Source organism: Sarcophilus harrisii, chromosome 4 (genome assembly GCF_902635505.1).
Source record: "Sarcophilus harrisii chromosome 4, mSarHar1.11, whole genome shotgun sequence".
Taxonomy (NCBI): Eukaryota; Metazoa; Chordata; class Mammalia; order Dasyuromorphia; family Dasyuridae; genus Sarcophilus; species Sarcophilus harrisii.
The window spans coordinates 306915011-306940931 of NC_045429.1; the positions used below are offsets into that span (position 1 = coordinate 306915011).

Consider the following 25921-nt stretch of genomic DNA (forward strand, 5'->3'; position numbering starts at 1 on the left):
AAAGTCAAACTATTTTCAAGGGTCTAGGCTTTCTGTGGTCAGAGAACCAAGCCTACATATTTATTTTGCCCTTTGATGTTTAGCTACACATACTATCAACGCTTGACCACAAGCTCCCTGTCAGACAAGAACAATCCTTCATGAAGCAAAAGGATAAGATATAACAACAAAAAATTCAAAAAAAAAGATATAACAACAACAACAACAACAACAACAAAAATAATATTAATATATATATATGCCAAAGCAGTCTTGTTAAAGATTAACGTCTAAGTTAAATGGCTTCTTTATCCTTCTGACTACTTTTGAGAATATATTGTATTGTATCTGGCCAAATCCAGGATTTCTGGTTAGATTCTCAAACTCAGAATCTCAAAATTTACTCATGATTAGGATCATGTATGCAGAGTTGGATAGCACCTTAGAAGTGATATAGCCTAGTCCTCATTTTATTATTGAGGAAACTGAGGTCCATAAAAAAAGAAATGACTTCTCTAAAATCGACATGGTAAGTGACAAAGTTCAAGCATTCAAGGTAATATGTTATTTCAATCTTCAGTATTAACTTTTAATTTTAACCTTGATCCAAGAATTGTTTTTTCAAATAAGTGAGTATTTAATATCTTAGGAAACAAGACCAAAGGGAGCAAAGAAGACGACATCGTATTTTAGGTCTAATAATGAGCAAATAAATCACAAAGGACTATGAAGACACAAAGGAAACCAAGTTCTATCACTCATTCATTCCCACAAGTATAAACAGCATAATCTTTCTCTTCACTGATATTTACACATACACATATGCTACTGGAGAGTAGAACTATTATGTTTCTACATGTGTTAAATATATATTTTTAAGAAGGGGATGAAGAGGTCAGCAAAATTGAATGCACCAAGTCTGAGAATAACAAACTTGTGACATTACAAATGTCCAGAGAACATGTTATTTTTACATTCAGAGAAAACATAGGTTTTTATCTTTAGGTTTAGATTGCTACTTAACTGGTATAACAAAATCTATATTTAGAGAGACATGTGCACATACTATTCCAGACCATATAATTTTGCCCAAGTTTCCAAGTCCAACAAATGTGTGCTAGTAACTACGTGGCGACCACAAGAGAGCAATTGGGCATTTAAAAAAAAAAACACAAGACAACTGGTAACTAGGTAAGCTGTAAAAGAATATAACTTCTGTCACCAATTATAATGGAGACATTAAACAGCAAGACTGGAGCATGTTCTGGTAGAAACTGAGCTGCCAAGAGAGAGACGATAAGTGGGAAATGATGATTTGGATCTCGCATGTGGGTGTAAACACAGCAGCATGAACAAATTTTATCTGTCACATTAGTTTACGATTGGCACAATACATGTTCACTAAAACTACAGGAGGGGGGAAGCCCAGTTCTGCCAGCCTCCCTAACGTTGATGGTCTTTTCCCTGTCCACATTTGGATTTACGCCTCTATTTTGAGCCGGTTACTATTCCAACCGAGCATGAATCACTTGCTCCTGTCATTTTGGTAGAGAAGGTAATGCTGCTGGAATTATGGAAATAACCTGATCTGCATTTACATAGTGCTATGTGCCAAACACACACACACACACACACACACACACACACACACACACACACACACACAATGTGAGTCTCTGTAAGCATATCAGCAACAATCTGAAGTCAATGTTTGTGCAATTTCCTTTTAAATATTCCCAAACAGTTAAGTTCTGGCAAAAGATTAAGAAAGCTGCCTATTCAGATGGTTTTTGGTTGTTGCTAAAATCCATACTGCCAACTCTCTTTTTTGTTGAGAGTCTGGCAAACTAGGCAATCTAACTAGTTATTCTAAAAACATGTTTCAATTTAACTCGTGACCGAAATACAATTCCTTCAACTTAACAGTAATGGAGAAAGGGTCAAAACCAAAGTAGACATTATTCTTCAGTAGCTTGTAACATACAATTAAAGGGGGAAGGGGGGTAAAAGAGAATTCCCATTTAACCCAGTAAATTATGACCCTTTATTATTACAAAATACATTTCATATCACCGCCATGAAAATCAGAGAACAGGAAGTACTTACGACTGACAGGCAAAAGACATGCCAAAGATAGGAATGCAACGAAAAATGCCCTCCCAACGGGTGTAACTAACTCGTTCCAGCCACTGCCCACCGAAAAGGCCATGTTTGAGAGAGGACAGTACTATCTGCAGCCAAGGAAAAGTAAGAAGCATTAAGATTGAAACAAAAACAAAATCTCAAAAACAAATGCCCAGTGAATTTATGGCAGGATGCTAATATTGGTAATGCTGTGATACAGGAAGAAGAATGCAGCAGCTCTCAGACTAGTGCAAATATTTATTAAAATCTAGATTTCTCAATGAATTTCAGATGTCAGATTTCCTCTTGCATCTTTGACCCAATCTAATAATATTTCAATAGGTAATCAAATAGGCAGTAAAGGCCTTCTGGAAGGTAGGATGCATTTTTACTTGTTCAGTATTACCACAAATCTTTACATACATCTATACCACAGCATTAGAATGTTTTTACCAGAATTGTACTCAGGTGCTAGGTTTTCCTTAATATATCCAAACAGCTGTCCACATAAGGGGTCACTTAAAGCAGACAGAAATGGATTCCCTGCCCAATCCATGGTATCACTTTACTTACAGGGATGGCAGAGAAAGATGTTCCCAAATATTGGCAGATTCTTGAATGATTCTACACCCTGCCAAAAATGTACTACAGACAATCAAGTACCATTTAAAAAATGAAAAGCCACCAAAAACAAGGCTATTTAAAGTTAAGGAGTAATTAGAAATGACAAACAGGGTTACTGGAACTGGTCTGTCAAACAGTTGAGTTAAGGGACAATGGCCTTTTCTTCCACTGTTTAAAAAAAACACAACTCTTATGTCTTATGTATTAATTATACACAAAAGGGTTATATGTAGTAAGTGAAAAACCAATGTAAAAAAGACATGAGGAGCTCTACTCATTTATAAAGTGCCTTTTCCTAAATTTTTAGGCAAGTTTCAATATTTAATATGGCAGATGCCACTCTGTGATGTAGAGGCTACACCTGGCATCCCTACGTAACCTCTGAGGATTGAATGAGGCAGGCCAAGTAAGAAGTTTGACTCAATCCTCAGGCTTTGCTCACTACATAAGGGGACTTATTGAATGCCTTATGCAAAAGGGAGGATATAGTGGTATATGGAAGATGGTTTGTTCTTTAAAACATTTAAGGTTGGTTCACTATGATGCTGCCAGAATATCTGGGTACATCCAGAACACAGAACTCTCTGAAGCTCTAAAGCAGAGATTCTTAACTATTTGGTATTATGGGCCCTTAGGCAGTCTGTTAAAACCTATGCGTTTCTTTTCAGATAACTTTATTAAATGCATAAAGTAAAATTCACAGAATTATAAAAGAAGCCAACTCTATTGAAATACATATGCAATTATTTTACATCTAAATTCATGGGTTCCCTGAAATCTGAAGAGATCTATAGATCCCTTAGAATTTTGTGATCCCTAGATTAAGAACTTCTGCTCTAAAACAATCTAAGACCTTCTAATTAGTAGCTACTTGTCAGTTGAATGGAAGTTGACTGGCAAGCAGAAAATAAAACCTCATGTCCAAAATATAAATTAAGATGCACCTTTTGTTCTTTAAAGATAAAATATAATCAAATCAAAGTTATATGCACATATCCAAATCATTGATGACTTCTTCCTCTGGTACCCCATTCCAAACTAATCACACCTGTTTTTGCTAGTAAGCACAAGGTACAGTGCTTCTGAGAGAAACCCTGAAGGTCTTCATTTTATTTATCATGAGAAAGTGGAAGAAGCACAACATAGCTTATTTTTATCCTTAATTTCAGCAAGGGTTCTACACAATAAATAGCTGGTGGCAAGAACTTGCCTTGAAAATGATCCATTCCTGCTTTCTGACAATGATATATTAAGCTACGATATATTACTGAGTATCAACTAGTCAGAGACCAAAGCAGTCACTATGGCATTCTTAAAAAGTCGATTTGAAACCATTGATTTATTTAGAAAATACTCTTAACTAAGTAACTATTTATTACAACTCCTTTCCTCACTACCAATGGCATATTAACAAAACCATCCAGGTGTTACAAATACTCACCACAAACATGAACACTGTGTAAAAGATGAGAGCCATGGCACTGAAAGACTGTATGGAAGCCATCATGTTCCTCTGGAGGCTCAGTGGAAGGACAATGCACAAGGAGACAACAAAGAGTAGGAATATCCGGAAGCTACCAGTCATCTGAGAATACACGGAAATTAGAAATATTGATTTCATCAACTTGGACTTCAAGGGGTCTTGATAAACTAAAGAAATCTAGTATATCTGGGGACACAGTAAAGCAGTTTAAGGGAATGGCCCAAAGCAAAAAGACAATTTTTCGACTACCATGTAATAATAGCATAGAGGGAAGGCTATTTCTGTGATGAACCTATCTAGTCACTGGGTGCCACTGTTGCTCTATGGAGTGACTGCCAAGGATACTAAAAGCTAAAATTTAATAATGGGAGGAGAAGAGGACAAGCTAATACAAACTGAGAATATCTGAATGATTTTTAGGATATTAAAGCTACCATGGTTCAGAAAAGATAGAAGTCTCCAAATTCTGATCTAGAAAATTAATCAAAACCTTCAAGATTACTATTTATAACAAAAATCTCAAAGGGCCCAGAAATACATATCTAATTTGGCTAAAACCAGAAGATATTTTTTTCTAACTTCACAATTCCTTAATCATTCAATAAGAATTTATTAAGCACTGACTACATGCTAGGTCAAAATAATAAGAATAAGAATAAGAATAAGAATAGCATCAAGGTGTCATAGATATGAACCAGATCCTCTAAAATGTCTTTTCTCAATCCCAAATATCTGCATATTTACTTCTGGACTTAAAGCATAAGTGGCAGGAGAAAAAATCACATGCTTCATATAGAAAACCTGAACATTCTAATGTAAAATTATAACATCTACAAAACAAAAATTAGGAAAATGGGATCATTCATTGTCTCATAAATATTTTCTTTTGTATAATAAGGATATGTAGTAGAAATTAAAAGAAAATTGTGATCGCCTAGAATTTCCACTCTGCTAATTCCCCAAAAAAACAGGAAACCTTAGCAAACAAGCACTAATTAATAATGAATATATACTTATACATAACAGATATATAATAAGTATGTAAATATAAATAAATATATAATAATAAACATTAGACAAGCATTATTTAAATGCCTACTATATGCCAGATATTATGCTGGATACTGAAGATACAAAAACAAACAGTCCCTGTTCTCAGGGAGCTCACAATATATTGGAGGAAGCAATGTGTATATACTTAAGTATATGTAATTTTATAAATAAGTAGAATGTAAATTTGGAGAAAGGTCACTGGCAGCTAGGGGAATCAAGAAAAGCATCACGTAGAAAAGTGTCACAAGCAGAATTTTGAAGGAAAAAGATAAAAGTGAGTGTGAGAGCATTTCAGTAAAGGGAAGCAGTTAGTACAAAAGTGAAGAGATAAGAAATGGGGTATCATATGTGAGGAAAAGCCAGAAAGAAAGTTTGGTTATAGAGTGATGGAAGAGGAATAATGTCCAATAAGGTTGGAAAGGCAGATTAGGGTCAGCATGTAAAGGACTTTAAAAGTGAAGCAGGCAATCTGGAGACAATAGGGAGCCACTGGAGTTTTATTGAGTAGGGAAGTGATATAGTCAGATGTTTACTTTAAGAAAATCAGCTTGTCAGCTATGTGGGAAAATGTATTGCAGAGGAAAGAGACTTAAGGCAGAGACAAGAAGCTCTTAAAGTAACTTCAGAAAAGAGAGATGAACTAGACTATGGTCATAAGAGTAGAAAGAAGGGGATGGGTTTGAGAGTTACTGGAGAGGTAGAAACAATGATCAGCCACTGAATGGAGATGTGGAACAAGGGAGAATGAGAAGTCAAAGATGAAGCAGATGAAGGATAGGGAGCGAATTCTTTGGAGGTAAAATTAATCTGCTCTTAGATTTTTACAGTGAAATAAAAATGTTTTGATTTTGAAATTGTTTTCAAATTGTAGAAAACCAAACTAAAAATTCAAGAACAAGGACCATCCTTAACAATAGAACCATACCAGAAGTTTCTCTTAAAGTATACAAATTCAGCATTAAAATTACAATAATTATTCCCCTCCATGTAAGGCAATGATATCAAAGAAACAGGGCCACCAATCCATACATAAGGATACCTACAGGATGCATATTAACTTAGTTTGTAAATATATTAACTATGTTTTACTATTTAGTTATTTTGTTAAATATTTTCCAATTACAATTTAATATGGTTCCATATGATTGACATCTCTGGTGTGAGGTAATCTCTAATTGTATCATTTTATTATTATTTTCATTGTTACATACTCAAAGTATAGTAGACCACTTGGTAATCGCAATTCAAGATATTAAAAACAATCTGAAGCAAATTGTTGGTTAATACTTAAAGAATTATTCCAGAACCAGAGCAGTTTTTAAGATCATTTCAGTCACAGAGCTCATCAGATCCTTAAATCTATCTAATAGCAGAACAGGGATAAAGCACTGATTATATAGGTAAGGAAACAGGGTGATGCACAAATGAATTAATTCATCCAAGGTCACACTAGTAGCAAGGCATAATAAGGACTTTATACCTAGTTTCAAGCATTGCTATCCTAGTTTTATAAGACACAAATTTTCCAAAATGAATTAAATTAACTGCAATATGAGTAAGTTTGAATTAAAGTAAACTGAAATGTATGAAAATAAATTTACCTCAAATCCAAGCAACCGTGCAAAGAAGTTTGATCCCAAATCACCAATGACAACATAGAAGGCAATGCAGGTTCCCAACATCAACCCAATCATACTATAAAGAAAGAAAGTGGGGGTTTTAAATTATGTTTTTAAAAGATTCCATTGTCTCATCACAATCAAAGCCATATCACCCTAGCAGAAGATCAGATCGAGCTCATATTTCTATGAAAGAATAGTGTGCTATGAACTCTGTATACACAGTACTACTGACATGTGACTTTAGTCAAACTTAGATTTAATGAAAGATGCAATTTAGAAAGTCCAACAGTTTACAGGATATGGAGATGTTTTGTATGGTTCACCATTGTACTAAGCCTGAATATTGAACAACACTAAACTTTTCCTTTATGTAGTATTATATTTTTCTCTCCACAGGAATCTCTAAAAGTTCTTTCAGGTACTATAAAAATGCATTGCAATATTAGACAAGTTAAAAGAATTATCAACTACTTTCTCAAAAGGACTGCTCTTTGTAATTTGCAATTTCCTAATTAAGAATCCTGAATGCATTTTTCCTCAAAAATTTTATCATCTGACAAAATTGTATTCCAAAGGAACAAAAGAAAAACATAGCCTTTTCTATTTAATACCTTTTTAAGAAGTCGCACATTTGGTAATTTACCTTTTAGAGAATAGCACTCCATGGCTATAACTCTAGTTGAGGAAGTTCCATTTTGTGGCATTAAAAAAACTTTTCCATTTCTTTTCTTCCATTTTTATTAATAAAACAAATACTTCCAAAGTTGATTCTAAGCATTTTAAAAAATATAAGCTCAGCTTTCATCTTAGTAGAAACTTCTTGGATTTGTATTTATAAAAAATTTATAAAAACGGTGCAAATTCCACAAACCAAAAATATTATTCATTCTGTAACAATTTTTCAGTCTATTTTTGCTTTTAAGGATGACGAGAGGTTGGGGAAGAAAGGAAGGATATGAGAATCAAAAAGTAAAGTATACAGGTTACCTGGTCTCCACCAACATTTTTCCTGCTTTTCCATAGGCATGAAATGCTTGGATTAAAAAAAAAAAAACAAAATCTTGTAAGTGAAACATGACTTGGATGATGCCACATATATCAATGAGAAAATATTGATAACATATAGGGCAATTTTCAATCTTACAGAAACAAACTAGTCTGGCATTTCTAGGTGTCTGAGGGGTTTTGTTTCTTTTTCTTTCTTTTTTGGACATACCATTCACAAATCAAAACCACATTAAAAAAAAAAAAAAAAGAACAAAGTAATGGTTAGACACAAAGCAGGTTATTTTTTTCCACTCCAAAAAAAAAGAAGTCATTGCAAAGTAGCAGTTTCCCACACATGGCAACCATTAAAAGAAAGTCTGCTTGGAATAGAAAATATGCATGTATAGATGCTGTGTGGCAAAAAAAAAAAAAAAAAAAAGCACTGTAGTGCAAAATTTCAATCAGATTTCTTTTTTTTTTTCCCCTTGTAGCCTATTATAAACTGAACCGCCTGATGTTGTTTAGCAAAACTGAGACAGTGCCCAGAATGTTCGGTCCCATCACCAGAATCCCCAGCTTTCACAGCCCACACCAAAAGTAATTTTTATTCCAATGCTTTTATTTTTAATCCTTTGGTCAGAGTTTGTAGCAGAAAATGAAGAGTATCCTTTCCATTACTTCATTTGGAGAAGGGAAAAGACTCAGAAAGCTCATGTTTGCATTTTTAAAGATAGGCTCCTGAAGAAATAGGCAATACATTCCATTTCTATGTGTTTTATTAACATATATCATTCTAGCATCTCTGTCATTTATCTTAGTACAAATCACATGGTTTAAAAAGAGCTTGGCTAGCCTTCTTGATGATGGTATGTGTTCAAGTAGCTGGGAAATTTAAAATTGTTCACTTCAGCAAGTATCTCCTATAACCTTAACAGCTCTATTACAATCCCAGTATTCCTTAATGCTCAGTCTTTAAAAGAGGGAAGAGTCAAGGTCTCTGAGGAAGAAACCAAAAGAAAAATGTTTGTGAATGAAAAAGAAAGGAAACAGCCCCAGTCAGCTTCCCAGATTTCCTGATCCTCTTTTTCCTCCCTTACTAGAAAAGGCAGGCCTCTTGAAAAGAAAGCAGGAAATGAACACGCTTATTTCCTGTGAAGGGGCTTGAAAAACAGTCCTCTTCTTTTTGAGTAACTATTTAGAAAATAAGACCTTTGGTATCTTGTTTCTAAGGTGTTGGCTAAAAGGGAGAAAAGACCAGGATTGAGCAAAAGTTTTTACTTAGGCCTTAAGAAAAAAAACTTTTCAGAACTATACTCAAGAAATTGTTTTCCAAGACTTTTACCACCTTAGCACTAGCTGATAAAGCTTTTGTGTATTAAGTAGAAATCTAAATACAATGAAACAATGAATTATTATGCTAATGTTAACCAAGGGGCCTTTATTTTTTTAATCCAAATCTGCTAGGACACAGCCATATTACTCAACACCCAATGGTCAAGTTTACTGCCAAAGAGGAAAATTAGTCCTAAATTAAAGAACTCACAATCATAACAAATAAATCAGCAAATTTTCTGAATACAAGCTTCAATGCATCAAACCAAGTTGTTCTCAAGGCCCTAGGCATTTCTTTCTTTTTTTTTTTTTCCTTTCTAGAAGTCAGGAGAGCAATTCTCTAGTTGAGATTCTGCAGTACAAATCTAGAAGGCCTAAGAAAAGTCAAGAATAGTTTATGGAGAAAAATAAGAAAATCCCCAAAGTAGTTTTTTCCCAGGAAGTCTTTCTGGAATCAGTAGGTGTCTCTTTTTTTCTCATTAACCAGACAAGTACCCTAGCATAGGCAAAAGGCTGAAGGGAAACAGGGTGGACCCTGGGCAAAATTGTGAAAAGAGAGAAATTTGTCTCAGGTTTCCACAACCTCCTTTTTCTGTACCCTTTTTATCTCAACTGCCATTCCCTGCTCCTACCCTTCACTCTATCAGTCATCTGATAACTCTCCCTGCTCTTTAACCTTTTCCCTAACTATAAAATAATCAATTATATCAATCTTATATATCCAAGATATATTTTGGGGGACAGGAAAACTATGCCTTCAATAATACTTTCAATGTTGATCCTAAAAGCAAACATGGCGGGAGAATAGGGGAAGATGATGGAAGATGTACACATAGTTGTTAGTCTCTCATTGCCTCAGTGCCTGTAATTCTTTTGAGCCTGTCTCCAAGCTCATTCTCAAGCTCTCTCTGAAGAATTTTGGAGTTGCTTGGGAGACACTGGCAAAGGACTACACAGATCGTGTGCCCGGGTCAAAGAAGGCACTGTTGTTCTGTGAGGAAAGCAGAAGTGCAGGGGCTCCAAAGGAATGAAATGCACAAATTAGAGACCTCTTCACTCCAAATGTTCATATGGACTACTTGTGCCTGACCTGTGGTGGAGCTTATGATCAGCCAACAGTCAGATATACCATACCTTGACCCCAACACAGTGATGTCATATTGGTTGTCTTCTAGCATGAAGGATAACCAGGCCCCAAACAACAGATTTGGGCCTATTTATCCCATGTCTTCTCTTATCTCCCCCTTTCCTTCTCCTGGTCATGACAAGATCATTGCTCTGTCTCCTTCCTCCAAGAAATCATCTACTCTACATGGCCCTGTGAGTCAGTATTTACTGGCTCTCACCAGTCCCTCTGTAACACTCAGGACACATAGTAGGTAGGTAATGGAGAACTCCAGGAACTACTGATCTCCCAGAGAGACATCAGCCCTAAGAGACTGCAGGAAGCCTCAACCCTAAACTGCTGTGGGGAAAAGGGGAAAAAGATTATAGAAACTCTGCCTATTAGAAAGTTGAATCCCAATTCTTTATTATTTAACTTACGGGAACATCAACAAGTATGAGAAAGATTAAACTATAACTGAAAATTCTCAACAGAGGCAGCATGGTAGGATATTTGACTTGATTCAAATCAGGCCTCTGATGCTTACCAGCTGTGTAAACCTGGCCTAGCAAACATAATCCCTCAGCCTCAGTTTCTTCATCTGTAAAACAAGGTTAACAGCATCTACTTCATAGGGTTACTATGAAGATCAAAGCTGAAAATAAATAAAATGCTTTTCAAAACTTAAAAGTGCTATATAAATGGAAATGTTAATAGGCTAATCAGAGTTTACAGCTATATAGCACTTTATAAATTACAAAGGACTAAGGTAATCAAATTATCCCAGTCCTCCTAACAGGCCAATACTGTAGGACCTAACAAAACTTTCTGGCATCTCAGAATTGAAACTTATCTTGCAAGGTATCAGACATTACCTAAGGCAGGTGTTTAACTTCTAGTTAGCACATTTGGGCAATGTCTCTCTTTGCAATGAAAAATACCATTATCCCACATTTAGAGATGAGGAAATTGAGGCTCAAAGTGACATGATTTGACCAGGTTCAGAGCTGAGGCCCAAATCTAGATCATCTGATTATACTAAGACCAGGATTCTGTTTCACTAAGTGAAAGTTAATCCCTTCCACTATTTTTGACTAATTACTATGAAATCTGAAAGGCAACACACAGTCTTGTGGATGAGAATCTACCTGGAAGGCCCTAAGCCAGATCCCTATAAGACCCTGTATAAATGACTTGACTTCTAACTATTCCAGGTGACTCTCTAAGGGAAGGGTGATTAAAAGGGGGTTGAGCTGTAGAGGGACAGGAAGTTCTCATTTGGTGGGTTATGCTAATGAAATTAAAGGACTAATTTCTATCCCTATTATGTAATATAATGATTACATACATTAAATGTGAAGTATAAATTTTGCATGGTTGCATGAAGAGCCCACTTCACATAGTTCTGGGTCATGGTCAATGAATATCGTAGGATTGTGAAACTCAGAACAATTTCATTTGGATCATTCCACACCTAAACTAGGTTGTATATGATCATTTTCTGTGGGGAAAAATGAAAAGTCTACACAAAATTAGGATGAACAGATATGAATTTTAATCAAAATATAAAATATGATGACCCATAACCTGAAAAAAACTGAAAAAGCACCAAAAAACTTTAGGTTGGCAAAGTTCACTGCCAATCAAATGCTGTATCACTGCGGCAGAGGTAACTGTGGGAGAGTGATATAGTAAAATCTATAGGATGGTACATTTCTGGAACAATGCAAGCTATATTAAATCTACTCAAATTTAACAGCTCAGAACAATTTCTCAAGTTGCCTTGGACCTTTCCAAATTGCCAGATACTCCCACAGAATCAGCTACAAGACTGAAAGGATCTCCTGCAGATTGTATTAGTATACAAGTAATTAATGACAAAGACTAGCTGTTCAACAATACTGAACTGATATATTAGGAAACAGTATAAGAAGACTACCAAGAACATCTTTCCTTTCAATCATATCCATCTTGCTGCAGTGTAAACTTTTTGGGCTTTCACCCAGGAAGATGAAGAAAAGAATAATTTTTCTCTGTGTATAAGAAAAAAAAATGGTCCAGTAATTCCCAAAATACCAAGAAATTTGGAAGTATTGTTAATCCCTCTATATTGGAGTTTCTTGGTTTCAAAAATGATGAAGGAGATTCTCATCTCCTTTTATAGAAGCTAGAGCTCTTCATTTCTGTGAAGTGATAATGGCAATGGAAGAGAATAGGTGAAAGGACAGCTAATTACTATATCAGACTAGACCTCAGGAAAATTTCTGGGAGCCCAGAATGATCAGATAATTTTGTTTGGTTGGTATAAGGGATAACTTTATTGATACTCTGAAGGTTTTCTTCTTCTGCTTCCTTTTTTCTTCTCTTTCTTTTTTTTTTTCCTTTTTGCTTCTAGTAGGTACATTTAGGCAGAGTCACACTGTGCAATTAAATGCTAAGCCCCGGGCAGCCAATGCAATGGAAGTATCCATCTGTCAACAGCATGGTCACTGAACATAATAAACATTTTCTTTATGTCTTTTGCATATGACAAAAACCACACCACTTTGTACTAACATCCTCAGAACAGTAAGCAATAGAAAATTAGGAGATCCACAAGATAATCTTGAGAGAGAGGATTAGTGTGGTACCTGAAGCCAATTAAACATGTCTGAAAAAGGAACAGTGTGAGGGAAATTTCTAAATGTAGCATAGCAGCACAGATTCTGAAGAAATGTAGAAATGTCTCCTATTTTGTTTCTGGTGAGGAGCTATGTTTCAACACAAATTTTGGCTTGGTGTTTTTGCACTAAGGGTCAAGCTCATCTGGTCAGAGGTAAATGTTACTTGTATGACTTTATCTAACATACTCATCCTCATCAGCAAAAGAAAAGGGAAGGAGAGAGGATGCAAAATTTTCCCTTGAGAATTTTAGCTAAATGTTAACATATTGGTGCCAAAGTCAAATCGTCACAGTGAAAGGAAAAGAACAATGAGCAAATTTGCCAAAAACTCACACGTGGATCTTGCAGATGTTTTTATTTTGTCAGCTACTTGGAACTTTGTACACTATTTCCTCTTACCTTCTCCTCCTCATTTTGCCATGGGTACTTATATAGCTGCAATCCAGAAAGTTGACACCCCCTGCCAGGCACTCTGCTGGCAGAACCTAATGTCCTCAGAAACACATGGGGTAGAGAAACTAGTGGCTTTCATTTGGAGACCAATAACTTTCACCAGACACCCACAATGCCAACCTCTGAGAATTTGTATTTTGACATTTCAACACCTACTCTGAACTGAAATGCAATCAAAACAATTCTGAGTCTATCCCTTTGAAAAGACAGAAGTTTTCATATGCTAGAATGAAGGAAAAAGCAAGAAGACAAGATTAACAGTTCGGTTAAATCATACAAGTGATAAAATATTACAAACTGAAATGTCTTTCAGAAACCAAAAAAGATAAATGTTTTTGTTTCTTTTGATGAAAAGAGAATTGCAAGACAAAAGAATTAAAGGGATGAAAAACAGAACTAAGAATATCAAGGAAAGTTTCAACTACTGGGATAATGAGGTTACTTTATCAAGTATATGAAATTCACCACCTCCTCAAAGAAAGAAGAAAAGCAAATAGATTATAAACTACTCAAAAACTTCAACAATATTAAATGCTACAGCTTATCAGATCATAGCTTTTGAGCTAGAAAGGCCCTCTGAGATAACTAAATCTAACCCGCATATTCTATAGAAAAGCAAACTGAGAAATAGAAAAAGTAACTTATTCAGGATCATATAGTAACTAAGTATGTGAGGTGGAGTTTCAACCAGGTTTTCTCAATTCCAATTCCATGCCCTATGCATTGTACTCTACCAAGAAAAATGTAAGCACCGATATCCATGGAAAAAGAACTTTACTAAGTCCAAAGGATAATTTTGATCTTTAGATTGTAATACATTTTACATTTCACAGTGCCTTTGTACATTGTACTCACTCAATAAATATCTGCTGAATGATTTCAAGGTCTGAAATTCTCACCTAGGCCTGCATAGGTCCTGCGTTTGCTAAGGCTGGCTGACTTCACTAAGAACATGCAGGACTGATGTGTCATCCAGGAACAGAAAATCAACAGTAGGGCTCCCAGGATAATGCCACACTAGAGGGTTCAAAAAGAAAAGAGAGATACCATCACAAAATGATATATAAAACATTCTCAGATTTCTCACACAATACACATATTGATTTCATCTACTTATTTAGCTCAGAGCTATCATAAATGCAAAAATACAAAATTTGTTCAATTTTACTCACCTGCCCATACAAGCATTTATTAAACCCCTATATGTGCCAACCATTGACTATTAAAAAAAAAAAAAAAAAAAAAAAGTCCCTTGCCAAAAGAATTGCTTCCCAAATTAATTTGTTGTAATTTTTGGACAGAAGCATCAAATCAGGGTCACCTCTCAAAGGAAAACTCGCTCCCTCTCCTAATCCCCCCCCCAAAAAAAAATTAATCATTCTAGTGGACTGTCTCTGTTTATGTATCAATCTAGCAGTTCTCTGGTTCTTTGCAAATTTATTTATAATCCAGTCACTTTTTTATTAGCTATCTTAAATATTAACAATAGTGTTAAGTGATTATTTTGAAAGAAAGGGGCTCAAACAAAACAAAAATCTATGAACTGAATACAGTTCAACATTATTAAAATAACCCAGATCACTCATACTATTTAATCTGGCTGTAGAAATCATAGAAAAATACCTGTATTTTAAAAGAATAGCTAAAACATAACCTTGAAATACATAGAAATAAAAGCAAAAGAATTATATGCAAATAGTGATACTCAAAAAATAGGCAGGAATGATGAAAAAACTACATTCACAGCGCTAAAATATAATATAGTGGAAAGTACAGGGAATTGGTAGTTAACTGAACAGACTTCACCACCTGTGAGCTTGGGCAACATCTCTTGAGCTTTTACTTATTCATTTATGAGGGAAATATTCTTCTGCAAGAGACAATCTCTAGCAGTCCTTCAAGCGCTATGATTTTCAGAAGTACACACCATTGAAACTACAAATCCCAGGATAAAATGTTTTTAAGAGGAGGGGAAGAATAAAGCTGCAGTGCATACAGTAGTAGTTAGTGAATCCCTTCTGACAGAAACTGGGATCTGGAAAAAAAAAAAAAAAAAAAAAAAGTGTAATCATGTAGCCCCAGGGGACTAGCAAGCTGCCAGTCTGGCCTACAGCCACTTTTGCCCTAGGCAAAGTAAAGAATCACTTATTTTGTGTTTGCTAAACAATCCATAAGTCCAACTTGCTAATAACTCTAGAAGCTCTCCCATCACAAAAAGTTGGGTCATTTCTAAGACTGAAAACCTTTCATTAATTTTGTTTTAAACTTTTGGCTCCTTTTCCAAAGAAGAAAATTTCAGTTTTTCTAACTTTTAAGTAAAATGAAGCCATTGATAGTCATTCACTAACCCATTCAATAAATACTGATGATGATCTAGTGAGTAAAGCACAATGGAAAGTCTTGGGAGTAACACCTGATTTAGATGAGTTCACAGCCTTCATAGAGCTAATCATCTAGAAGAGGAACAAATCAGACATAAATGTAAAATTAAAAATACAATAGAGAAGTATAAAAGAACATGAGATCTGAGGGGGAAAGCTAGGGGGGGAAGGAGAAAGACTAACATTAACACAGAACTTTGAAATTTCCCAAATACTCTTGAAAATAATAGCTCATTTGATTCTTACAAGAACCCTTTGAGGTAAAAACCATGGCTTTTCATCCCTACTTTATAGAAGTTGGGGCCCTAAAAGATCAAAGTCATGAATACATGGTCACATTGATAGAAAGTGTCAGGGGTAGGATCGTTTTGACTCTAGCTAAAGCATTCTATCCACAGTTACTCTTCATGAAAAAATAAGTGAAGTCTTGATTGTTGGTGAGCATTCTATCAAGGTTTAACTGCTTGAAAGTTGTGAACATTTTTTGGTTTCATGAGGGATGTGGGCAGGCTTCATATTATTACAGATAATAACTGTTTTATTTTAATACGACTGTCATAGATATAATTATCTGTTCATACCTGAGACCTAAAAAAGGCAATGTAATTTGTACAAAGTCACACAGGTTGTAAAGGTAAGATTCAGCATTCAGCAGACAAAGAGTAGGAAGGAGGTCATCCCACTATAGGGACCAATGTTAAGCATAAGAAGAGATCATAAAGTTTGGCTAGGACATGGTGTGAGAAAAGTGAAATGAAATCAGGCTGGAAAGGTAGAGTGGCAGCATATGGTTTTAATGCCCAATAAAATGGTAAAAGTGCATTCGAGATTTTTTTTTTAACAGACATAACCAGATCCACAGACAAGATTATTTTTTCAATAATAAGGACTGGAGAGAGGTGAAAAGGTGATAGCCTAAAAAGGTGGCAAAAAGTTTACAAAACAGTTTATTAATCTTCGGAAAAATAAGACTTCTAGGTTTTAAGGCATAGGGTTGTTGCAGATGCTCAAATGAGCTCCTTCTCTTACTTCAAGCACACCTTCAGCTGTACTCCTCCTTTCTCCAGTACAGGTACTAGCTCCTTTTTTCACAAACTACCTTGCATTTAAATACTTTCTATTTATTCTGTTTATACTTATTGTGAATATACTTACCTGTGTACTTGTCTCCCTGTTAGAATGTAAAATCCTCGAGAGTAGGGATGATTTTATTTTTTGTATCTTCAAAGACAAGCATAACATCTGACACATAGATGCTAAATAAATGCTGGTTGACTGACTGATTTTGTAAAAACTTAAAGTGCTACTTAAGTTCCAGCTGCCATTAATTATTATTATTATTATTATTATTTTGCTGAGGCAATTGGGGTTAAGTGACTTGTCCAGGGTCACATAGTTAAGAAGTGTTAAATGAGTAAGACCAGATTTGAACTCAGGTCCTCCTGACTTCAGGGCTAGTACTCTATCCACTGCAACACCTAGCTACCCCCAACTGCCATTAATTATTGCACCAGAAATACAAACATGTTTTGAGCAGAAAAATTAAGTTTAATTTATTTCTACCTTATTCTCAGAAGAGAGGGCAGGAAGAAGGACATTGGGGACCACTTTCTATTTTTAAAAACTTCATCTTTCACAGGAAAATATGAATTTTTTCCATGTAATATTTTTTATATGAAACCCTTCTCCAAAATGTTCATTTTCAACTCAAAATTCTATGCCATATATTCTATCCCCAACCCAGGTCTCAGATTTTATTCACTAAGCTATATGAGATTTACTGGTTAACAGGAGCAGTTCCTTTTCTGTGTGATACTTCATTGACTGCTTCCTATCATGACCATTCTCTTTTTTTCATGAGGAAGCAGTCCTGTCCCCAAAATGTTCATTTTGCTTTTAGAAAGGTATCAAGATATAAAACAGGAATTCTGTCTTTCCAATATTAGCACAAGCATAAAGAACATAAATTTGGAAGTATGTTGGTTTTTTCACTTTTTTTTGGATCTTTACATCCTTATATATACAGGCTTTTATAGAAACTATTACCTCCCCAATTACATATCCTGTTTATAGTAAGTATTCAATATTTTCTGATAGACTATAAGCTAGTACAAAACGGCTTTGTATTCTTAAATTACTGCCTGATTTTCACTCACTAACTTTTCCATGCATCTACTAAATACATTGGTACTAAAAGTTAATGTTGATAAGTTTGGAAGTATTTAAGAAAACAAATGTCCCCTATCCCAGTTTATCCTTTTCTTTGGAAATTTATAATCCAGTTGCAGTTTATGAGATGTGACATGAAGCACAATTAAGTTAAAATACAAAGCATTACTAGCTATCTACAAACACGGTATATAAATGACATATATCACACACACACACACACACATACATAGGTGATTAGGTGCCAAAATCAGTTATATAAATATATACCCCAGGAATTCTAGTTGAAGACATAGTATGAAACAAAATTAAGTTACAATACAAGCGATACTTTGTATATATGTGTATATTGTACATATGTGTGTAAACACACATGTACACATGTGTTTTAAATATATTGTGTGTGAATGAATGTCAAAGTGAAGTACAGATTATATGACTCTAGAGTTCAGGAATGGGAGAGATAAATGTGGGCTGTAGCTATGAAGGAAAAAGGATTTGTGATGGGCCCAGAATAGGAATTATATAATCAAACAACAAATGCCTACTCTGGGCCTGTCACTGTGGTAGGTGCTGCGGATACCAATATAACAATGAAATAATCCCTAATAAAGAGCTTACATTCTACACACAGGAGACAAGGACAACAAGGACAAGTATATTAGATGTACATGTACATAGCACATAAATACAAAAAATATAAAGTACTTAAAAGAAAAGAGCTTGAAGAGGACACTATCGGTTGAAGGTGTCAGGAAAAGATTCATTTTGGAGATGGTACTTAACAGAGTCTTGAAGGAGAGGGAGTCTATGAGGCAAAAATAAGGAAATGAATTCCAGGTATGGTTGATGTACAATGCAAACAAACAGAAATGGGAAATGGAATTTCTATTTGATTCTAGAGACAATAGGAAATCACTAGTTTATTGAGTACAGAATGAAATGGTCCTTTCTGTGCTGAAAGGGAATCTTTGGCAGGGGGTGGACCCATGGACTAAAGTGAGAAAGATTTGAAGCAGAGACCAATTTGGAGATTGTTTCAATAATCAAGTCAAGAGATGATGAGGATGGTTGTGAGTAGAAAGTAGTCAGAAATGAGAGATGCTGTGGAAATAGAAATGGCAAGATTTGGCAACTGATCTGATATATGGAGTTAAGGAGACTAATGCCAATGTCTTTGATGTCTTCATCAAAAATAGGGAATTTTGGAGTTTGGGGAGAAAAATAATGAGTTAGGTTTTAGACATGTTGACTTTGAGATATCTCTGGGACATTTGGTTAAAATATCCAAAAGGCAACAGGTGATGTATAACTGATGCTCAGAGGAGAGAGTAGAGATGATCATCAGCAGATAATTAAATTCTTGGTCACCAATGAGGTCACCAAGAGAGAATATAGAGAGAGAAGAGATTTAGGGAAACTCAACAGTTAAAGGATCTGAATGATGAACAAGCAAAGAAGAATGAAAAGGATTAGAAAGAATAGAGCCACAAAAGTCGAGATGAAAGAGTTATCTAGGAGGAAAGGGTGGTCCCAAGTATGGAATGGAATGGAATGGCTGATGAGGGTTTAAAGACTATCACAAGTCTGGGGATTGAGATCATTTGGTAACTTTGAAAAGAATACTTTCTGTCATAGTTAGAAAAAAGAAAAATCCCTGTATTTTTTTTCCTTTTGCTTTAACCGAAACTTAAATTGAACAACAATGTCTCAAGTTGATGAGAATAAATGGTAAACTGAATGTGAGCATAAGGAACTGAAAATTGGATCAAAGATTTAAAATGGTGAAAACATGAATCCTTCATGTGGCTTACAGAAAAATCTGTCAATAATAGGCACTTTAATGAAATGTTCCAATTAAGCTCAAAGTAGGGGTGTCTTTCATAGAAAACATTTCAGTCAACCTTTTCTGAAAAGTTCACATTTTCACAAGTATGAAAGAAATTGTTAACTCAGACACAACCACTTTAATCGCTGAAAAGCATTATATGGGTACTTTTCATCACAGGCCTAGCAGGCAAAGATTTTGTGTCTATAGATTACATGAACAATATAATCTGAAGTTTGATACAAAGCAATAAAATTGTTTTTTATGAACACTTTATTTCAGAAAAAAAGTTCACGTTTTAATTATATTTGGCCTTATTTACAAAATTTTATAAGGCACCAATAGCCTAGACAAGTCTCTTTCTTAGGAACTTTTAGGCTTGAGGCCAAAAACTGATGCTACCAAACTTTTTCTTTTTGATGTATTGATAGCTGGAACAACTTTGACAAATGCTTGGCTCCACAGGTCTCTCCAGAGTTGAAAATCAAATAAAAATTTATCAGGTGCACATATATAATAGTACTTACTATATTAGGAGTCTTAATTACATGAGAAGTGCATATTAATTGTCCTGATACTCTTCTATTTACACGTTAAAAATGCATTCTTCATTAACTTGGTTAATGGTACGATTTGGCCTAGAAGACCAGAGAAGTTTCTTCAACTCTAAATATTCTTCCTGTTTAGTTCCACTCAGTAATCTGGGTACAAAAGGCTCTTTTGTTCACAAGTTTAAAAAATAAATAAATCTTGTTACTAATCAGTCCACGCGAATACACATAAAGGAAATATGTTTATTTTCTAGCTTGAGGGCAAACACATAGGTCTCCTAAGCTTTGGGTCAAACACCCAATTAACTTCTTCTTCCCCGTGCCAATTCCTACCAACCCCGACAAACAAACAAAAAAAAAAAAGGGACCCTAGAAAAATCTCTTTTACTACCCATTTTTCTAGAGTCCCTCCGTGGGCAGGAGCCAGGTGCGGGGTGGCAGACTCACCTGTTTAAAGCAGAAGGGCATGGTGAGCACACTGACCCCCACAATGCTGTTCACAATGTTCATGATCAGACCCCAGTTAGACGCTGCCACCGCGGCCATTGCTTGAAAGGGTCAGGGTCAATGACCCCTTTCTTCTAGCCCCGGGGTAAAGAGGGGTTGGGGGCTCGGGATGGCGAGGAAGCGGGGCTGGGTCACTAGATTAAGGGGTCAGGGGTCACACGGTTCTCTTCCCACCGGCTCCCATGGAGTAACTTGCTCAGGGTTAGTTAGTCCAAGATAGGGGGGAGGGGTTGTCAAAGCCGAGAAGGAGCAGGGGGAGGGGGGCAGGTGGAGGAAAAACAGCGGGAAGGGGAGAGGAGATCAAAAAGGAAAGAGGGGGAATCTGGGAAGCGGGGGAGGGGGGAGATCGGGGGCAGGGGATGAGAAGAAAACAGGAGGATAGAGCTTCAGCCTCCCGAGTCCTGCAGGTTGCGCGATTGCTTCATGTCCTTTCCCCTCTTCCTCCTATATTGGCAACCTTGTTTTCCCCCTTCCCCGCTACTGAGGAAACCTCGGCCTCTTCCGCAGCCCCAGCGTAGGACCCAGGAAAACACCACAGGGACACCTCAGCCCAGACTCCCTCTCCGCCTCACCCACACAAACTTCCGCCTTCCTGCGCTATCTTCCAGGAAGTGACGAAGCAGCAGGCCCTGCCCCGGGTTGGGGGGCGGGGAAGAGAGAGGCGGGGGCGGGGGGGAGCTGGAGGGAAAGCTGTGTGAACCAATGAAAGGGCGGAAGGAGAAGAGAGAGGCGGAGCGGAGAGGGAGGATGGCTGTGCGGACCAATGGGAGGGCGCAGTTACAATGGCCCCGTCTAGAGCAGAAGTAGGAGGGTTTGCTGGGGGTTGGAGATCAGCTTCTACACGTGGCGGTTGAGCTTGCCGAAGCTGGAGGCGGCTAGCGCTAGCTCTGGAGAGCCTGTTGTAACATTTTCCATGTGGACGTTTGCTCTTCGCAAATTGGCTCCAAACCCGTGCTTGATGGGCTGTTTTATGGATTGACATCTTTAGTGTTAAGTCTTGAAGGTCTGACTCCCCGGGAGCCCCTTTGGGTTCTTCTTGGCAAGGACACCGGAGTGGTGTATTATTTCCTTGTCTTGCACATTTTACAGATGAGGAAACTGAGGCACTTACGCAGCGTCACACAGCTAGTAGGCTGTGAACTCAGGAAAGCGAGTCTTCTTGCCTAGGGCTGGGCACTATCTGCTGCGCCACCTAGCTGCCGGGGGGATTGTGCAGTCCTAAGAAAACGAAGAAGAAATTGTTAATGAAGCAGTTTGTGCCATGCACATCCTCACCTCCCTCCCACCCAGACCTCTGCACGTTTAATATTTCCCAGCATATCCAGCGTCCCTCTCCTCGCTTTCTGTCCGGGAACCATCTCTAGTGGTCTTTCCCCCAGCATATCCAGCGTCCCTCTCCTCGCTTTCTGTCCGGGAACCATCTCCAGTGGTCTTTCCCCCAGCATATCCAGCGCCCTCTCTCGCTTTCTGTCCGGAACCATCTCCAGTGGTCTTTCCCCCAGCATATCCAGCGTCCCTCTCCTCGCTTTCTGTCCGGGAACCATCTCCAGTGGTCTTTCCCCCAGCATATCCAGCGTCCCTCTCCTCGCTTTCTGTCCGGGAACCATCTCCAGTGGTCTTTCCCCCAGCATATCCAGCGTCCCTCTCCTCGCTTTCTGTCCGGGAACCATCTCTAGTGGTCTTTTGCATCCACGTGGATCTGGCTTGGTAGAGACCGGAAATTTAATAAGTCCCAACAACACTTGTACACGTACTAGTGCCAGCTAGGCAGGGGTGCTGTCTTGATGGATGGAAACCAAACTTCTCTCTATGGCAACAAGCACAGAAGCAAGATCAACAGTGGAGCGAAGGAAAGGGCAAAGAAGAACCCTTTCCCCCTCTCCCCCAATTTGAAATCCTTTACGGTCAGTTTGCTGCTTATAAACTAGGGCTGCCTTATAGCCAGAGAAATCAGTTCTATGGACTCATCAATAAAGATTATATAAACCACTCATAATGTGCCAGACAATGTGCTTCCCTTTGCTCCTACAAAGGCAAAAATGAAAACAGCCCTTGACCTGAAGGAGTTTACTTTCAATCTGGGGAGACAGCATGGAAATTTAAAAATATATTCAAAATAAGTACAAGGTAATTTCAAGAAAGAGTCAGAAGACCAAGGGCTCTAGTCCCCTGCTTTGCCATTAACTATGATTTTGATCAGCATGTGCTGATTTCAATAACTTTTCAAAAATTATTTAACCATCTAGTAGTTATGAATCTGAGATCTTTTACAAATATATATTTAAATAACTTTTGATATAATTGGTTTCTTTTGTAATAATACAAAGTTTTTTATTTTATTCATTTTAAAAGTTTTCAGAGAAGGGTTCCACAGATTTCACTGGATTGTCAATAACACATACAAAAAGGTTAAGAAGTCCTGTTAGAGTAAGTACAACGTCCTGAGGTTACTAGGACTTCCTGAGACTCAGTTTGTCATCTATGAAATAGGTTTAAATTGGTAGATTTCTGAGGTTCCTTTTAACTCTATGATTTCATAAAGTCCTTATTGGGGAGCCACTAGATGGTGCAGTGGATAGAGCTGAGGACCTGAGTTCAAATTCGACCTCACACATTTAACACTTACTAATTGTGTGATCCTGAGCAAGTCACTTAACCACAATTGCCTCCTTTAAAAAAGAAAAAAAAAATATTGGATTGAATGAAAGTTTTCCTAGTTACTTGAAACTGTTCCAGAACTAGGGCAGAGGTCTTTGCCACACTTGTATAACTGACATACCATTGGAAGGCAGTAGTTTCTGAGGTTGTCAGCCTAGTTACTTAGTCATTATAATAAAAATTTTCTTCTCTCCTATGAGGAGAAAGGATAAGGTAATAAAATGTACATAGATTTAGAACTAGAAAGGACCTTATAGGTCATCTGAGTCCAATCCCCTCATTTTACAGATGAGGAAAGTGTAAATATGCTTACAGAATCCAATGCTCTTTCCCTTTCTTTAATATGTCTTAAGAGGCTAAAAGGTAATGAGACAACTAGTTTCCATTCTTTGCCATTGGACTAAGGTGCTGGGGTGGAGGGAGGAAACATACTTGATGTACATCTTTCTAAGACTGGGACTCTAATTTTACATCATCTCTTAAGGGACCCCTTTCCCTCCCTAGAATGAGGTCAGTTTTGGCTCAAGGACAGTTGCACCACCTCCTATATATGTCACCTAGACATTTGGATGGCTTCTCAGAAATATTCTTTTCATAATCTGAGCTAATTTAGTAATGCTGAAAAACAGGGAGAAGTGAGGGGAGTTGTCTTGAATTCATTTCTTTTCTTGGTCTCTAAAATATTAGAGATTTTCTTGAAACATCGGCATTAAAATGAAAATGAGTGTTCTTATGATTAAGTTATTGTAAGTGCTATTTTTTGGCATCATCTGAGCCTCAGGCAATTCCTATGCCTGACTCAGAATTTAAAACAGAGCTATAACTAGGTAAAGGTGACTGGAGCCCTGTCCCACAGCCCTGAAATTTAGAGGGAATTGCTAGTACTCTTCTCTAGTCACCTTTTCAACAGTAGCGCTCTCTTCAGGAGGATTGAGCTATGCCTCAATATCCAGTGCCCTGTTTCTTCTCCCCACTCCCAAAGCCTCATCCCAGAAAAGCGCCTATTTCTTAACTCTATTTTAGAATTTTAGAATTCTTAGATTTAGATTTTAGATTTGATTCTCTAATCTTTAGATTTAGATTACCCCAAGCCTTGCCAAAGGGGTAAAAATCCACACATATACTAGTACAGTAGAGTTTAAACCTTGGTCTTTAAAATAGATTTCAGCAAGTCTGAAAGTTCAGGGGAAATTTTTTAAAATCACCAACTTATAAATAAAATTTAGCCTTTCCTGTTATTATTTTTAAAAGTTCCACAGGCTTTAGCAGGCTGCCAAAATGATCTCCATGATTTAGTCCAATCTTTTCATTTTATAAAGGAGAAAAGCGAATATAGAAAAGTGAGGTGACTTGTCCAGATCACTTACATAAATTCCCTGTTTTTGTTTTTGCATGCTATTGAATGAAACAGGAAAAAAATCATCAAAAAATCAGAATTTGCTACAAAGTTATGTTACGTAATCTCAACTGAGCCCTCACTGCAACTAGGCAATATTTTTAACTATCCTTAATTAATTCTGTATCCCACTCAGTACAATGTTTCTGCCAAACATTTTCATTCCTCCTCACCTCTCCCTTTCTGACAACCCCTCTTCATCTCACAACCTTGCTTCTTACTGAATCTAGACCATTCACAGAGAGTGCTCTCTTCTCCCCTTTTCCTTATTTCATATTTCTCAAATGACTTCTGCCACCATCAGTATTACATGAAAAGATGGCCTTTGTCCTCCTCTAACTGCTCTCTGTACAAGTAGACCTATTCCTTCTGATCATTTCCAGCAGATTGTCCCTCTATCATTCCTACTACCTCACTAAGCTTCATATTCTCCTTGCCTACTGGTTACTTCCCTATTTTGTAGAGACCCACTCATGCCTCTCCCATTCTCAAAAATAAAACAAAACAAACAAAACAACAACAATCTTCACTTGATCCGTCCATTTCCTCTCTACCCTTTTCTCTCTTCCTTTTTTGTAGAGAAGTTCGTCTATCATCAATCCCTTTACTTTCTCTAACCGTTCCACTGAAATTGTTCTCTCCAAGTTAGGGTTCATCTTACCCTTTTTGATCTCCTTTGCACTCAATAATCTTCTTCTTATGGATATTCTCTTCTCAGTAGGTTTCTATGACATTCTTCTTACTTCTCTGACTGTTCCTTCTTAGCGTCCTTTACTGCATCTTAAGCCAGGTCAAATCTACTAATTTTGGGTCTGTCCTGGGCCTTCTTTTCTTCTTCCTCAAGATTATTTTGCTTAGTGATTTCATTGGTTTCTGTGAATTTGATTATCATCTCTATACTGATGATTTTCAGATCCACTTATTCAGCTCTTTCCTGACCTCTACTTTCAAGGATCTCCAATGGCCTATTAGACTGAATTCTCTAATAGACATCTCAAAATAAATA

At 36.8% G+C, this 25921-nt stretch overlaps 1 protein-coding gene across 5 annotated transcripts in view; it reads right to left on the bottom strand.

Annotated features, from left to right (window-relative positions):
* Positions 1–21483, bottom strand: part of SLC38A10 (solute carrier family 38 member 10) — a 69860-nt gene extending 48377 nt beyond the window's left edge. For 2 of the 5 annotated variants that reach the window (XM_023502614.2, XM_031965621.1), the window contains exons 1-6: positions 15774–15881; positions 14325–14442; positions 7873–7918; positions 6865–6958; positions 4169–4312; positions 2086–2210 (exon numbers count right to left, since the gene is read on the bottom strand). In XM_023502614.2, the coding sequence (XP_023358382.2) occupies positions 2086–2210; positions 4169–4312; positions 6865–6958; positions 7873–7918; positions 14325–14442; positions 15774–15878 (632 nt within the window). In that variant the 5' untranslated portion in view covers positions 15879–15881. Of the gene's footprint in view, positions 1–2085; positions 2211–4168; positions 4313–6864; positions 6959–7872; positions 7919–14324; positions 14443–15352; positions 15461–15773; positions 15882–20801 lie in introns of those variants that run through there. The other 3 variants (XM_031965623.1, XM_031965622.1, XM_012548601.3) reach the window with 3 other exon arrangements.
* Positions 21484–25921: the final 4438 nt, after the last annotated feature.